Source organism: Gymnoscopelus braueri (assembly GCF_963280865.1).
Source record: "Gymnoscopelus braueri genome assembly, chromosome: 22".
NCBI classification, from domain to species: domain Eukaryota; kingdom Metazoa; phylum Chordata; class Actinopteri; order Myctophiformes; family Myctophidae; genus Gymnoscopelus; species Gymnoscopelus braueri.
In genome coordinates, this window is record NC_137624.1 from 5802191 (window position 1) to 5817723 (window position 15533).

General features: G+C 40.5%; 1 protein-coding gene across 1 annotated transcript in view; it reads right to left on the reverse strand.

Annotated features, from left to right (window-relative positions):
• Positions 1-3274: 3274 nt before the first annotated feature.
• Positions 3275-15533, reverse strand: part of map3k1 (mitogen-activated protein kinase kinase kinase 1, E3 ubiquitin protein ligase) — a gene marked incomplete at its 5' end in the record, with an annotated part of 57715 nt that continues 45456 nt past the window's right edge. The window contains 8 exons of the mRNA XM_080419447.1: positions 3275-7406; positions 10119-10250; positions 11245-11387; positions 11780-11911; positions 12249-12411; positions 13126-13278; positions 13445-13672; positions 15201-15358. Of these exons, the coding sequence (XP_080275573.1) occupies positions 7257-7406; positions 10119-10250; positions 11245-11387; positions 11780-11911; positions 12249-12411; positions 13126-13278; positions 13445-13672; positions 15201-15358 (1259 nt within the window). The 3' untranslated portion in view covers positions 3275-7256. The remainder of the gene's footprint in view (positions 7407-10118; positions 10251-11244; positions 11388-11779; positions 11912-12248; positions 12412-13125; positions 13279-13444; positions 13673-15200; positions 15359-15533) is intronic.

The following is a 15533-nucleotide window of genomic DNA, read 5'->3' on the forward strand; positions in this document are numbered from 1 at the left end:
GTGAAACAATCCCAAATAAACAACAACTACACTTTGGAAACAAGCCCAAAAAAGCTCAACCCGCAACAACCAATATTTAAAAGCAACTTTAAAGAAAAAGAAGCCCAAAGTCGCTTATAATGAGCGGACATGGCAACGACGGTGTACGTGTTTTGTAGATCTGCTCGAGTGGAGGCACTTCCGCAATGCCGCTGCGTTGATTGGCTCCGAGTGGCTGTCACTCAAGAGCTCACCCGTCCAATCACGGTGGGTGCCAGTCATGGTGCAAGTGACTGTTTTCCGGTAAGTGCCCGCCCCCCCACTTTCTCGTGTACACCCACTAGGACCGCCCACTTTGGAAAGTAGCCAAGTACATTTACTCGAGTACTGTAGCTACTGAAGTAGCCTACTGTAGTGTAGGGCCTACACTGTAGGCCCTACACTACAGTAGGCTACTTCAGACAGTAAATGTACATTGGCTATACTTTCCAAAGTCCTACAGGTCAAGTACAATTTTGAGGTACTTTTACTTTATGAGTAATGATTATCTGTATTTAAATAAGTCTGTATTTGCATTGTATCAATACTTTATACTTCTACTCCACTTCATCTCAGAGGCAGATTGTACTTTTTTTTACTCCACTATAATTATTTATAAACTTTAGTTACTAATTATTTTGTAGATTATTCCAAAAATAAATTTTAATGACTTCTTCAGCCCTGTTTTAAACTGTAGGTACAACTGATAACACATGGGAATATGTTTATCTAATCAATATTAAGTAGGCTACTGTACATTAGTTATATTATGTAGTAATAGGCTATTTGGTTTAAATCTTCCTAAAAACATTTTGTACTGGGTCAGTACAAAATGGTCAGTACATTAACCTTTTATCCTTGGGGTCAATTTGACCCCATGTAATTTAAATATAAAATGTAATTTAAGTATTAAATGTATAAAAGAATCTTTAGAAATTTGCAGATCTACAAGCTCACAAAGCGTCGCCATGCGACGCATTGTGGGCTTGTAGATCTGCAAATTTTCAAATGATTGATACATTTTAACACAAATCTTGAATGGGGGTGCCTGACACATAATATTTTCAGATGGGGGTCTGCAGCCAAATACATAATTTGGGGGGGGGTCCTTGATACTCCCTTTTATATACACCCATAGTTTGAGTGGTTCTATAGAAACCAAACATTTATTCGGTACAAAACATATTGCAGCTTTCCACACCCGTCACCCTCACCCAAAACATGTTGTCGCCTGGCATCTGTGACCGAAGATGTTTGTGCTTTTTGAAATGTTACTAAGCAATGAATAACAGTCGATTTAGTTCACACAAGTTCACACAAAGTTCACGCAAATGTTCAAATTCCATTCCCCAGGGCCTGACAGGCCAAAGACCTGCACTGCACACAAATCACAAGAGAAAAGCCTCCAGTTCAGTGAACAACCTGTTGGTTTGCAGGCAGGCAGACAGACAATCAGATAGAACTTTTTTTTAATTCTGATTCAGTTGTCGGAGGAAGCACAGGAGATGGAGTACAGATACAGAGAGAAAAAGCGATACAGCTCAGAGTAGCGACAATATAACTAAGCATCGAAGATGTAGAAACAATATCAAAAAACAGTGTGATAGTTGGCTGAACGGTCAAGGCTCCAAACCAGTCCAAGAATGCACTTTTGGGGGTTTAATTCACCTCCCAAACACCAGCAGTCCAGTGCAGTCAATAATGCAGTACAGCCTCTGCAAAGACGAAAAATAAGACTGGCCAAAATAACAGTTCTACAAACATAACCACACTTGAAGACAACACTAAGGAACAACACCTAGACAGAGGAGAAGCTGTAGCAGGCCATAACCTTACAGCAAAGGGCCCTGGCAGCTCTCACTGAGGACGTTACCTGTTCGTCAACCAGGGTTTAACTGACTTTCATCACCAGCATGCTCCGTCCATTTTATAGGGAGTGAGACATACCAAAACACATAACAGCACTTGGCTATTCGATGAACTCACAATAAGCTAACACCAGGCCTAAGAGTTAACTTACACAATTCATTAAGGTTTTACAATTACTGAAGGTTTTTTACCATCAACTTAACATGATTTTCCGGGTGCCCATTCATACAAACTATTTTGAAATAAGATCAACCATGGCTCAAACACCCCTCCTCCTCTACAATACTTGCCACCTTCCCAATAAACAGGATTGCCACTGCAGCGCAGAGGGGAGAGAGGTGACCCACACAATCAATTCAACTTCAGTTCAATACATAATAATAATAAACATACATGTTTAAACCCATGAGTAGTACATGTGTTCTCTAGCAATGCATTTTAACAGTACCAATGATGAAACCAACAATGACACAACTTGACCCACACTTCCAGACCGGCTGGATGGTGGTTAATTTGGAAGCAGCTGTGTAGTCAAGTGTGTGCCATGTCCCTGATCATTGGGTGTATGGCACGGGCTGCCCGGTGAGAAACAGTATCAACACTATTTGACAGTATACCAGATACAGCATCCACTGTGCAGAAACAATATATAAATGTAACCAAACAGTAATTGAAAGTGGATCTTATCAGTGTACAACATGTAACCAAATGGACCCGTAAGGGTCAGAGCTCAATTGAAGATTTTACAGTGGTACATCTTTGATGTTTGCTGGCTTCAATGTGATTCAGTGTATCCTTTAATGCATTATGGCTTTAATTTAAACAGAGTAAAACCCCAATTAAATATGATTAAAGGATACGTTCACGTTTTTCATCAACCGACCTACATATTGGCAGTAATACTGTAATAGTCTGTGAAACATTGTTATAACCATTAACATTGAAATTTGGAGCCAAAACTTTATATTACAGTATGTGCCAAATGTTAATAAGTTCAATACATTATGTAAAGGTGCTCCAACATTTACTGATTCACTTATCAAATAAGAATGAGGAATTATTAATATTCAGAAGTATTCATAACCTAAAAAGGAAGCATTAAGTTCAACAATGGCACACAGAAAATAATATGAAACGCAAAGAGATTGTCCCAATATTTTTGTTTATTTACTATAAAGACAAACACCATATACATTTTCCATGTCATAAAAGGCTTTGAATAGAGTATATTAAGTAGGTATTTCACGTTTACAGTATACAGCATCAGGCAGTTTCCATTCGTGTTGAGATTTTCATGAGTTTATTTTTGCAAGGTTGCCAACAGGAGGCACCCTTGAGCCCTGGAAATGTTTTTTTCTTTTTTTTTTAATAAGCACTTAATGGAGAGAGAGAGAGAGAGAGAGAGAGAGAGAGAGAGAGAGAGAGAGAGAGAGAGAGAGAGAGAGAGAGAGAGAGAGAGAGAGAGAGAGAGAGAGAGAGGGGTGGACAAAGTACTCAATCCTAGTACTTGAATCAAAGTATAGATACTCCTGGTCAAATATTACTCCACTACAAGTGAACGTTGTCAGATTTTCCAGAAATGTTCAAACCATTTCAATAATAGTGAAAATAGCAAATCTACAACCTCACAACGCGTCACATCGTGACACGTTATGAGCTTGCAGATCTGCTATTTTCACTATATCTAAAATAGGGCTGAAGTGGTTAATTCATGATGACATTTTTTTTACCCTTCCTTGAAATGTAGTGGAGGCAAAAGAACAATATTTGTCTGTGACATGTACCCAAGTAAAGCACAGGTAGTCAAACGATGTACTTAATTAACATTAAAGTAAATGCACTTTGTCCACCACATAGAGAGAGAGAGAGAAAAAGAGAGAGAGAGACACTTTGGTAAAAGACAGTACAGTAGGACATGTGAGGTAGTACATACAGCAATAACAGCAGTAGACGTTAACGATGAATACAAAATGTACCACTAAAGTTACACAAGAAACAGTTTCGCACGACTTTCAGTAGCCTACAGCTGAGATCAAACACAAAACAATGACCATTAGCATCACATTAGCATAAAATTAAAACATAAAGGCTGATATACGAGAAAATCCTGGGCAATAATTTAGGAGTGTTTCACTTGAAAACATTTCCGGGGTCTACATCTATTCAGGCTTTTGTGTGCAGCCCAGACAGTTTTTAAGTTGCTTGATTAAATATGTAGAGATTTGATATTCATTTGATCAGACACGCCCCTCTACTATCCTATAACATATATTATTGTAACTTCAACCTACAGTTTAACCATGTTAGGCTCATTGAAAACACACGTCCCTGCTTCTGGTGACTAATATTGTCTTTATAATGCGTGAGGGGCGTTTTTTTTAAACTTATTTTCTTTTTTATAAATTGTTTTGAAAATATAAAATAAAATAAATCAAAAAACTAATTGAATTAGAAAGACAATATCCGTCACAAGAAGTAGGGAGTTCAATGTATCAAACAGGGTTGGAATGGAGTTTGAAGTTACAATAGGTTATATAGGAGAGGAGAGAGTTGTGTCTGATAAAATGAATATAAAATATCTAAATATAGCAGATATACAAGCTCATAGCGCGGCACCGAGTGCCGCGCTATGAGCTTGTAGATCTGCTATTTTTGAAAAATCTTTTTTTTTTAAATTACGATTCTTTTCAAAAAACATTTTTAAGAATCGCCTCAGGTCTTAATGGTTTAAAGTGAAATCCCCCTTTAAAGGTATCGCCCAAGAATTTGCTCGACATACAGTAAAATCCATTGTGATAATTTAACTCTGAGAGTGTACAAATGTGAGTTTGTACACTCTCTGAAATGTATGAATTAAAACGGAGGATTTTACTGCGCAAGATGTGTATATAAAAATGAGAATGGTTAATGATTATAGACCAATGCAAGACAATAATACTGATTAGCTTCCATGATTTTATAGATTTCTTCCAGTATATAAAAAAAACAAACGAGAGTGCATAATTTTAAAGCTCTTAAAAAGACATCAAGAAGAAGTTAAGATTAGAAAAGATAACCCAAAAATATAACAAAAAAATAAACACAAAAGGTACTTTATGGAGAAAAGAAAAACTTGAGTATAAAAATATGCTGAAATACAATAATATTAGCTACCAAACGTAACATATATTTACATCTTATTATCAAACCTTAATCGAGCTCGTTCTGAAATGATTTAATTCTTTTCGTGTGATTGGGCGTACAGGGTTTCAATTAAAACTTCCAAAACAATATTTCCCCACTTAAAAACATGATTAAATTGCAAATCTATATTTGGCGTCTCTACTGTGCCTATATTTTAGCGATTTTTAAGAGCAAACAGTTAAGGAGTTATATTTCATACATGTAACATAACTTATAATTCAATTTAACAAGAGATGAGTCCATTACAAATATTGATCACCTCCTGTGAGTTCAAAAGAAACAATCCCTCCACCATATAAAAAACACTGTAAATCGTTTAGATTTTGTCATACAGAAAATAGAGGATTTTCTTTTTGTTTGAAAAGTTTCCGAAAAATTGAAATGTGAACAACAGTTTTTGAACTTAGACAGTTTGAGGACTAAACGTGTACAGTGTACGCACATGATCCATTGTTGGTCTACATGCGTGTGGATGCGCGCGCACACATGATATCCACCCCTTAAAAAGAGGGAACAGCGCAGTTCTGTGGTAGATTATGGTCCTTTAACAGCAATGCTAATAGACCTACAGTATCGCTTTTTGTAGATGAAATTATAACCATATAATGTCAGTCTAAGGGTAGCTTAGAAAGACGACAAATGGAGATAGATAGATAGATAGATAGATAAGATAGATAGATAGATAGATAGATAGATAGATAGATAGATAGATAGATAGATAGATAGATAGATAGATAGATAGATAGATAGATAGATAGATAGATAGATAGATAGATAGAATCATATAAAATCATAAGTTAATACACAAATTCATCTCTTTGCTAAAAAAAAAAGAAAGAAGCAAAAATAAACATCTGAAAAAAATACCAGCATCGTAAGCGTTCACATTCAGTGTTACTTGCTAGCTGAACTAGCAACGATCAACCGTTTTGTTAGATATAATCGCAATTCCCTGAAATACTTTTAAATGATTTCAAATGATTCATCGACCAAAATGCGTTTATGGCCCTGACAGTAAAATGCACATGTCACATCATAAAAATGCACCTTTTGTGGAAAACCAATTGTGCACGACAAAACAAATTGAAAGCTTGACCGATAAAACGACAGTTTGATTACATTTTGTACACGGAAAAAAACAAACAAAACAACGACATACTGAGAACGTAAGATAACGCGCGTCTAGTTCTAACCTCGGCTTGAAATGGGTCCCCACGTTTCACAGCTTTTTCTCCGCTTGCAAAGACGCAGAGAAAAGCAACACGGATCATCGACATGTTGACCGTTAAGAAGGCACCGCTTTTGAAACATTTTAAACCATTTATGCATGAGTAGACTTAACACACTCTGCAGTTAAAGGTAGGGTAAGTGATAGATTTGAATAAGTGTTCATTTATAGCTCTATATCATAATAGTAATCATTGCTATAGTGTGTTTGTTCACTAACATCTCTCCAGCTCTTTAATACACAGAAAATACATGTTCAGGTCAGGATACCAATTTCATCCTATCAGGAGAGAGAACTCATACGGGATACAGGATAAACATGTTAATTTGGAAGTGATGCAACAAACAAAAAAAAAGTATTCTCCCTCCTGATTGGCTGAAATGCATTTTGTGTTTACTAAAGAGCTGGAGAGACGGGGAGACCACTGTTACTGCTACTATCATAGTATAGAGCCATTTAACACTTATTTTAACAAAAAGATACATCATTTACAATATCTTTAACCTTCGAAAAGGGAAGGGGGTTCGGCGTTTTTTTGACCCAATACGGACCCTCGAGGTGGGACGAAGGCGGAGGTCCGCCATGGGGCAAGAGCGGCGAAGGAAGACAGTAGTATTTTCCGCATTGAGCAGAGGAAATGATGTCGGACAGAGCAGTGGTTTCTCAAAGTGGGGTCCAGGGACCCCCAGGTGTCCTTGAGGAGTTATGCGTCGGGTGACTCCGAGAGTGTACAAAATGGAACCAAATGGATGGACCCTTGCGTAAGGGTCCATTTGGTTTCATTTTGTACACTGTCTGAGTTAAATAAGCAATGTCGATTTTACCGGGGTCCCAGACATAGAAACGTGGTATCAAATGGGGGGGGGGGGGTCCGTGGCGTATTGCATATCAAATTGGGGGTCCTTGAAATCCAAGAGGTCGAGAGGCACTGGGATGTATTAGAGGTCAGGGGGCGGGGCTACCGCCCCAGTCTGAAGGCGGGGTGTTTGAGCAGGTCTCGGGAGGTGGGCCGGTCGGCCGGCTGCAGCTCCAGACAACGCAGGGTTACGTCTTTCAGACCCGGGGACAGCTGGGGGGGGATGGAGGGCGCTGCCGTGGCGCTCGCAATCTGAAAGGAGAAAAACATTTTTTAAATTAATTTCTTTAGAAGCCACTCATTTTAACCCATTAATACTGCCACTGACGTAACATACGTAATTATTCCCGTTTACCAATGCTGCCACTGACGTAAAAAACGTAATAAAAAAATATATATCGTCATCCGGAGATTTGCTGCTCCATTCACCTCTTGGTTAACTTATTACTTAAAAAGTCTGTATCTCGGCTCCTGTGTACTCTTTTTTTTACTATGTATTTTTGGTCAAGACATGCTATTTTCAAAGGCAGACAATTAATGTCAATTTGTGAAACCACACGGTGCAACCCTCGGTGATTAGCAACCATATAGGGATCGATCATAATGGAGATAAATATTCTGTGACTACTTGAAAAAGGTAAGAAAATCGAAAAATCGCTGGCAGTGGGCAAACGCGGCCAGAAATAAGTCTGGCAGTGAATGAGTTAACTCTTTGCTTGCCATGACACGTTGACGCGCCGAATTCTGCCAAGGCGCAGCTTGTCAAACGACGAGTTTAGTGTTTTCAGTGATTTTCCACCAGTTGGCGCTGTTATCTACCCTATGAATGACGCCTTCACAGCCTGATGACGACAGACCCGGAATTGAAAAATAAAAGCTTGTTTATTTCCTGTGGGGAAATCGCAATATCTCCGTTCCTCTTGCTTTATGGCAAAAACAAGCCTCATTCAAATGGCCACAGCTGTGCGATGGATTACTGCAAGTGGACAATTTTTTTCCCTATACTACGAGAAGCAGTGGCACACTGTTACACTATCGCTCTGGCAGTCAAAGAGTTGAGACCGGGAAAGCATCTGTCATTTTAGATTTGAACCACTTTAACCATTAGTTTATATTTTGGCTATTAAAAAAAATCATGCATACAAGCTCATAGCATGCCACCGAGTGCCGCGCTATGAGCTTGTAGGTCTGCTATTTTTGAAAAATCATGAACCATCTGGGGGGGTCCCTGGAACTAAATATTTTGAGATGGGGGTCCGCGGCATGAAAAAATGAGAAACACTGATATTATGGCAACATACAGTTAGTGTTTCAGAAAACTGTTAGGATTTAGAAGACATTTGTAGAATCGGCCACAGGTCTTAATGGGTTAAGTCTCTCTCTCTAAAGCACCGGTTCTCAAAGACGTGTCAAGGAACCTCAAGGGGTCCCAGGGGGTCTCCAGTTATATGATTGATAGTTCGGAACAGGTCTGTAACTTACAGACCCGAGAGTTTGTTCTTGGAGTTAAAGCGCAATGGGTCGTGTGGTTACCTTGCCATGATGTAACTCCAAAAATGTGTGATATCATATATCTTCTATAGTTGCTCCATAGAGATTGATATACCCAAATAATCTCCCCATTGACTTACATCGCACATCGAAACCGTTCTCAAAGTCACTCTTTTTTAGCACATTAACAAATGCAAAGAAAGGACATTTTGCCAAGACATAACAATTTTTATAGTTGCTGTGTGGCTGTGCAATAGCAGTCTATGACAGTGTGTGTCAACCTTCGCTTCTGTAATGTTTCTTTCTACCAATGAAGAAACTGGGACTGTGTTCTTTCAACATCACTTTATTTGTGACATGCAGCAACAGCTCACAAACATGTCAGTCTCAGTACTTTCTAGATCTGCCTGATATCAGAGGTGTGGCTTATATATAGGACTCTTTAAAAAATAGGCCTTTTAAAATAGGACTGAAGACTTTTTTGTTTCGGAGGGCATTTTCATGTTGAATTGTTGTTTAGCCACATCTGTTTTTAAACCCTACTTTTTTTAAATCCTGATTGATGATGTGTTTTTACCATATGGCACTCTGAGATTCCTTGTGAATGAAAAGTGCATTACAAATAAAATGTATTATTATGAGATTCCTTGTGAATGAAAAGTGCATTACAAATAAAATGTATTATTATTATTATAGCTGCAGGTGGCTGGAAGTATCAACTATCAAATATCACTACAGCTTCTTTTGGGGGTTGTTTTCATAGACCTGGTTGCTTGTTTCTCTCGCAAAACCTGGCAACGCCGCCGGGAACACTGAAGCGCGATGCTTGGGCACTGGGAAGAGGAGCGCTGCAGCGCGTCTTTACCGTAGAAATGTATGGCGGCCGGCCAAGCACTGGCAGCTTATAAAACACTGTGTGGACACAAACCTTTAATGTCTCCAGCTCACATCAAAGATGCCCCCACCCTCGCCACGTTTAAAACCACACTCAAAACCCACCTTTTCAGACACGCATTCCCTACATAATTCCAATCCCCCTTTTATTTGTTTATTCTTTCTTTTGTGTTCTTGGTTTTTATCCTTTTAACAGATTTCTTTCCTAATAAAGTTGTTTTTATTTTGTTTCTGTAAAGCGACTTTCAGTATTCAGAAAAGAGCTATATAAATTGTATGTATTATTATTATTATTATTACTACTGTGCAATGTAAGACAATGAGTTACTACTGTGCAATGTAAGACGATGAGGAGACTATTTGTTCTATCGATTTCTAATCAACGTGGCAACTATTGAAGATATCTCACCATTGCACCAATATTCTGAGGTGTCATTTTGTTTAAATGAACGTTGAGGATTTTACAGTGTTAGATTGGGGTCCCTGAAATAAAAATGGTGTCAAATAGGGGTTCCGTGGCCTAATGCATATCAAACTGGGGTCCGGAGGTTCTGAAAGAGTGTGTGATGGATGTTTTACCTTGAATATGAGGGCCAGGTGGTTGGAGTGCTTCTCTGCATTCCAGGGGGGCTTGGCACAGGACATCTCGATGATGGCACAGCCCACGCTCCACACGTCACAACTGCGACCATACTGCTGTCCCCTCAGCACCTACACACACAAACCAACATGTCAAACCAATCCAAGCACCTTCCAAGGATTATAATTTAAAGAACCTTTTCCAGAAGTTAAACACTACATCCCTGATCTTAAAGTAATACTAGGTAACGTTTTCAACAAAACTAAAGTTAAATTGTATATCTTTTGCGAGTGGCAAAAGTTTCACAACACCCACTCCGTGAATTTCACCCCCGGAAGCCTTTTATTTATATATTTTCTATTGAACGTGTACGGGGGGGACTTTCCCGGGAAAATGACGTTCCTGGCCAACGTCATGACGTCGTGGCCGACGTCCTCAGGAACTACCGCAACGGTTTCCTGTTTGGCCAGGAACTACCGCGCTATTAACAAAAAGGAACCTCACGCTGATTTTAAGATAATGTAGGATTGGAAGATCGAAAAAGAACAGAAAAAGAAAGCACAGCTCATGGTAACTAATGCTCCACTGGCTAAGAGAAACGATCCGTAGATAGTATAAAACAATTAAAAGATCGCTTTTTGAAACGCTTCCGGCTTCCGGTGAAAACGAATGGAATTCTGGGTAATCGAGGACTAGGGAAATTGTATGCAGTGACGGTAGTGACCAGCAGAGGTTGCTAAAAATCGTTATTTGTGATTCTGCATGGTACAACTTTAAAAAGAGCACACGGAAATGTCAAAGCAGTGCAGAAAGACTAGAGTAACGGCACTTTGTGCCAGTTCAACATTTTTGAAAAAGTGTTTGAAATTCTTTTTTATAATTCAGTTTTTTTTTCAACACAAATCTTTTCTTCTGGAAAATGTGTGCAAATCTTTGAATATATATTTTGCCCCCCCCCCCCCCCCCAGAAGCAAAGATTTGAGTTACAAATGTTCGCTTTAAAAGATATATATTCAAAGATTTGAACAAATTTTCACGATTTTTCAAAAACAGCCAAAGACATCGAAAATGACAGAGATGCGTTCCCGGATTTAATGGGTTAAAACAGATCTTTCATGGCCATACCTCAGGGGCCATGAAGGCGATGGTTCCCAGCAGCTGGCCTTGAAACTCCCCCGCCCCCGTGCCCTTGGATGCCAGCCTCGCCGCCGCTCCAAAGTCGGCGATTCTCAGCCTCTGACCCGTGCTGTCGATGAGCAGGTTGGCACCTATAGGGGAGAGCAAGAGGAGGAGAGGGTGGAGTGTGTTAGTCAAGAAGAATCAGCTTTTTATTGTCACCGGTTTACGGGGGTAAAGAAGTGGGAGAAATTCGTTTTTTTTGCAAGCCCCATCACCTGCCCACGGTGGTGGACAGGTACTTTACCCCCTGCACCACCTGGAATTTGTGTACTTCCACATAGACACGTTCAGTAGTAGTTATTATCCAGTGTGCTGTACCGTAGGTATAGCATGTTCATGGACATGACCTTTATGGACAGGACAGTCGGCTGACAGGAAATGGGGAGAGAGAGATGGGGAGTGACATGCAGCAAAGGCCGTCGGGATCGGGACTCGAACCCGCGACACGCTGTCAGGCGACATTGAGCCACATATTCCGTACCTTTGATGTCTCGGTGGATGACCTGGTTCTCGTGCAGGTAGGCCAGGCCGCGCAGCAGCTGCTCAGAGTAGTTGACGACCACGTTCTCTTTGAAGGCCCCGTACTTGTTCAGAAGATGGGACACACTGCCGCCTACGGTTAAGAAAGCAACACTTATTTCCTTACTATGGCAAACTAGGGGTCCTCCATTAGGCTACGGACCCCCATTTAATGGAATTTCTATCTCTGTGACCCCAATTTATATCGCAAAATCGATGTTAATTTAACTCTGAGAGGGTACAAATGGAACCAAATGGACCATTTGTACACATTCTGAGTTACAGACCCATAAGGGTCCATTTGGTTCCTAACTATCTATCATTTAGCTGGGGACCCCCTGGAACTCCCTCAAGGACCCCTGGGGGTCCCCGGACCACACTTTCCACGTCAAACTGGGGGTCCTTGAAATAAATGAAAAAAAAAGCTTTACCGGCCATCCACTCCACAAACAGGTTGTAGTTGTTCTTCTCGCAGGTGGCTCCCAGCATGCGGATGATGTTGGCGTGGTAGAGGTGACTCATCATGCGGATCTCCTCCCTCAGCGCCGTCACCACCTCCTCCTGCTCCGATGAGGTGTTCCTCACGTACGTCACCTACACGACCACCACAAGAACATCGTCACCTTCTTAAACTAATGGCCTACGTAATTTTTTTGTATGTTTTTCAGGAAAAATGTTCCATTTGATCCAAAACAAAACTATATGATATTTCTTAAGCATTTCACCCAAAACGTTTATAACAAATTATGACTATTAACATAAAAATAACACTGTCAGTTATGTAACATAAGAGATTTAAATAGGTTTAAATAGGATTAAACCTGACTTAGGCCAAATTATTTACTGATTTACTGCAGACTTTTTTTGGCATAAGTCACAAAATCATGTGACTTAGGTAAAAAAAGGTCTAATTTGGCCCAAGTCACACTAGGGAGTTAGGCCATTATACTAAAAGGGGAGGGAACAGCATGATCCTTTTCAATTAGGAGATAGGTGATTTTAGGTGGCCAGTGTCATGAGCTGAGGAGCTGAATTAGGCAAAAATATAATTTTCCTCAAAAAATGACTCTAGTCATTTTTTGGACTAGCCATAAAGAATGTGACGACATGACAACACGTTCCAACATGTTCTTCTGAAAAGAAATTCTCCCAAACTAGAGGTGTTTTTTAATCCCGTCTGTGCCATTGAGCTATAATATATCGGTCTGTGCCAGAAGGCGGTGCTTCTTTATCAAACAATACAGAATATTTCAGAATATTAAAAACATTATGATGACATTATGAAAAAAATAAAATAAATAGACTGACCTGTTTGACAGCCATGAGGGTGCCGGTGCCTACATCCTGGGCCTGGTAGCATGAGGAGAAGGCCCCCAGGCCTATCTGTTGACCCTTCAGCCATTCTGCACCCTCCTTGTAGGGCTGCTTTGCTGCTGTATGGCCAGGCAATGTCTCTGGAGTCTGCAACCATTCACAATACATTCATATCATTAAATTGACCCACATTTGACTGAAATCAGTCGTGACGACTTTAACCCGTGAGCATTAGTGAGGACCAATTATATGAACATAAGTTCGAAAATGAAGTGGTGAAGTGCTCCTTTAACGGGCTCATCTTGCAACTCACGTCGGCCTGCAGGATGATGATGTCCTGGTCCTTCTCCACCTGCAGCTGGGGGATGATGGGCAAGGCGTCCTGGGACTCCGAAATGGCCATCACCGCCGCCAGGGCCTCCTCCTCCTCTGCCTGGATCTTATCCAGGCACTTCTGATTGGTCGACACGTCCTCGCTGTACGAGTCCCCGCGTCCGCCCGGCGCGTCCGCCCGCTCCGGGCACAGCACCGCCACCTCCGACTGCAAGGAGATATAGGCGATTAGAGTTCATTAAAACTAACCAAATTAACTAAACTGTACTGTAACTAACTGAAACTGTACTGGGTGTTTAGAAAACTAACTAAAACCAACTAAAATCATAGAGATAGGCGATTAGAGTTCATTAAAACTAACCATATTAACTAAATTGTACTGTAACTAACTGAAACTGTACTGGGTGTTTAGAAAACTAACTAAAACCAACTAAAATCTTTTTTTTTAAATACATTTTTGGGGGCTTTTTTTTCCTTTATTGATAGGAAAGTAGGCTGACAGGAAATGGGGAGAGAGATGCGGGGGTGACACACAGCAAAGGTCGTCGGGATCAGGAGTCGAACCCGCGACACGCTGTCAAGCTGGATTACCAGCGTATGTGGTATGCGCCTGGACCGCTAGGCCAGCGGACGCCCCCTTAGTTTTAGTTTTTGTCAATATTTCATACTATTTCATAATAGTTGGGGTAGATATGAAATTTAAAAAAAAAATAATAATCTGCATCTTCCTCAGTCACTCCAGCCACCTGCATGTCCTCTCTCACCGCATCCATAAACATCCTCTTTGGCCTTCCTCTTCTCCTCTTGCCTGACAGTTCTAATGTACCCCTCATCCCTCCTCTGGACATGGTCCAAACCATCTCAACCTCGCCTCTTTTTGTTTTATCCCCAAACCTTCTAACCTGGGGTGATCCTGTGATGTAGTCCTTTCTGATCTTGTCCCTCCTTGTCACTCCTAATGAAAATCGTAGCAGCCTCAATTCTGCCACCTCCAGCCCCGCCTCCTGTCTTTTTGTCAGTGCCACCGTTTCCAAGCCGTACGGCATGGCTGGTCTCACTACCGTCTTAAACATCTTCCCTCTCACTCTTGCCGGTACCCTTCAGTCACTTTCCTCTATTCGTTCCACCCTGCCCATACTTTCTTCTTTACCTCTCTTCCACACTACCCATTACTTTGGGGAGTGTGCAATAACAAAAAAAGTCAAACACTAAAACTAATAGAGTACCGAAGTCTGACGTAATTTACACATCCTACCGGGGTCGCGTCCCCCCCCCCCCATTCTTTATTCCCATAGACGTGTGTAATATCGCATCAAATAAGAACTGTGTTCCAAAAATAAACGGTTTGACTCTTATGGATATGAAGCATCAACTGACGGTGAGAAAACGCTAATGTTACTTCCGCCAAATTAGTTACATTTTTGCCAGAAACAGACTATCAAATACGAGTGACTGACTATCATAAACGATACAGAGCCACCTCCCTGACAATATCGCCGAGACAGTTTGTTTATTTTTGGACCACAATTGTTATACGAGACATTTCTAGGATGACCTAATGTTATTCTCCATAGAGAAATTACTTCCCAGGGGATGAACGAGTGACGTCAGGACTTCTGTACTCACACTACTAAAAACACTAAACTAAACGAGCAAACCCACTTTAAAAACTAATCAAGATTAGATAAATGATAAATGAAAATAAAGACTAATGAAAAATGCATGACTATAATGACCTTGAAGGTGACGGGTTCGTCGCCCGCCACCGGCATGATGGAGGCCTCCAGTAGGTCCTCAACGGAGGAGTTGAGCTCCACCGAGGCGTCGGCTGACAGCTCACCTCGCAGGTCCAGCTTCAAGGCACCTTTGAAGAAGGTCGTGCCGGGTATAAGGCCTGTCAGCATCGTGGAATGTTAGTTGACGATTCATTGTAATAAACGTAATTGTGAATCACGATTCGATTGTGCTTTTTGGAATTTTATATTTTGAACATGAATTTAAATTACATTACTTTTTAAATAGAAATGCACAGGGCAGATATGACATGACCAAAATTATACAAAGAAATG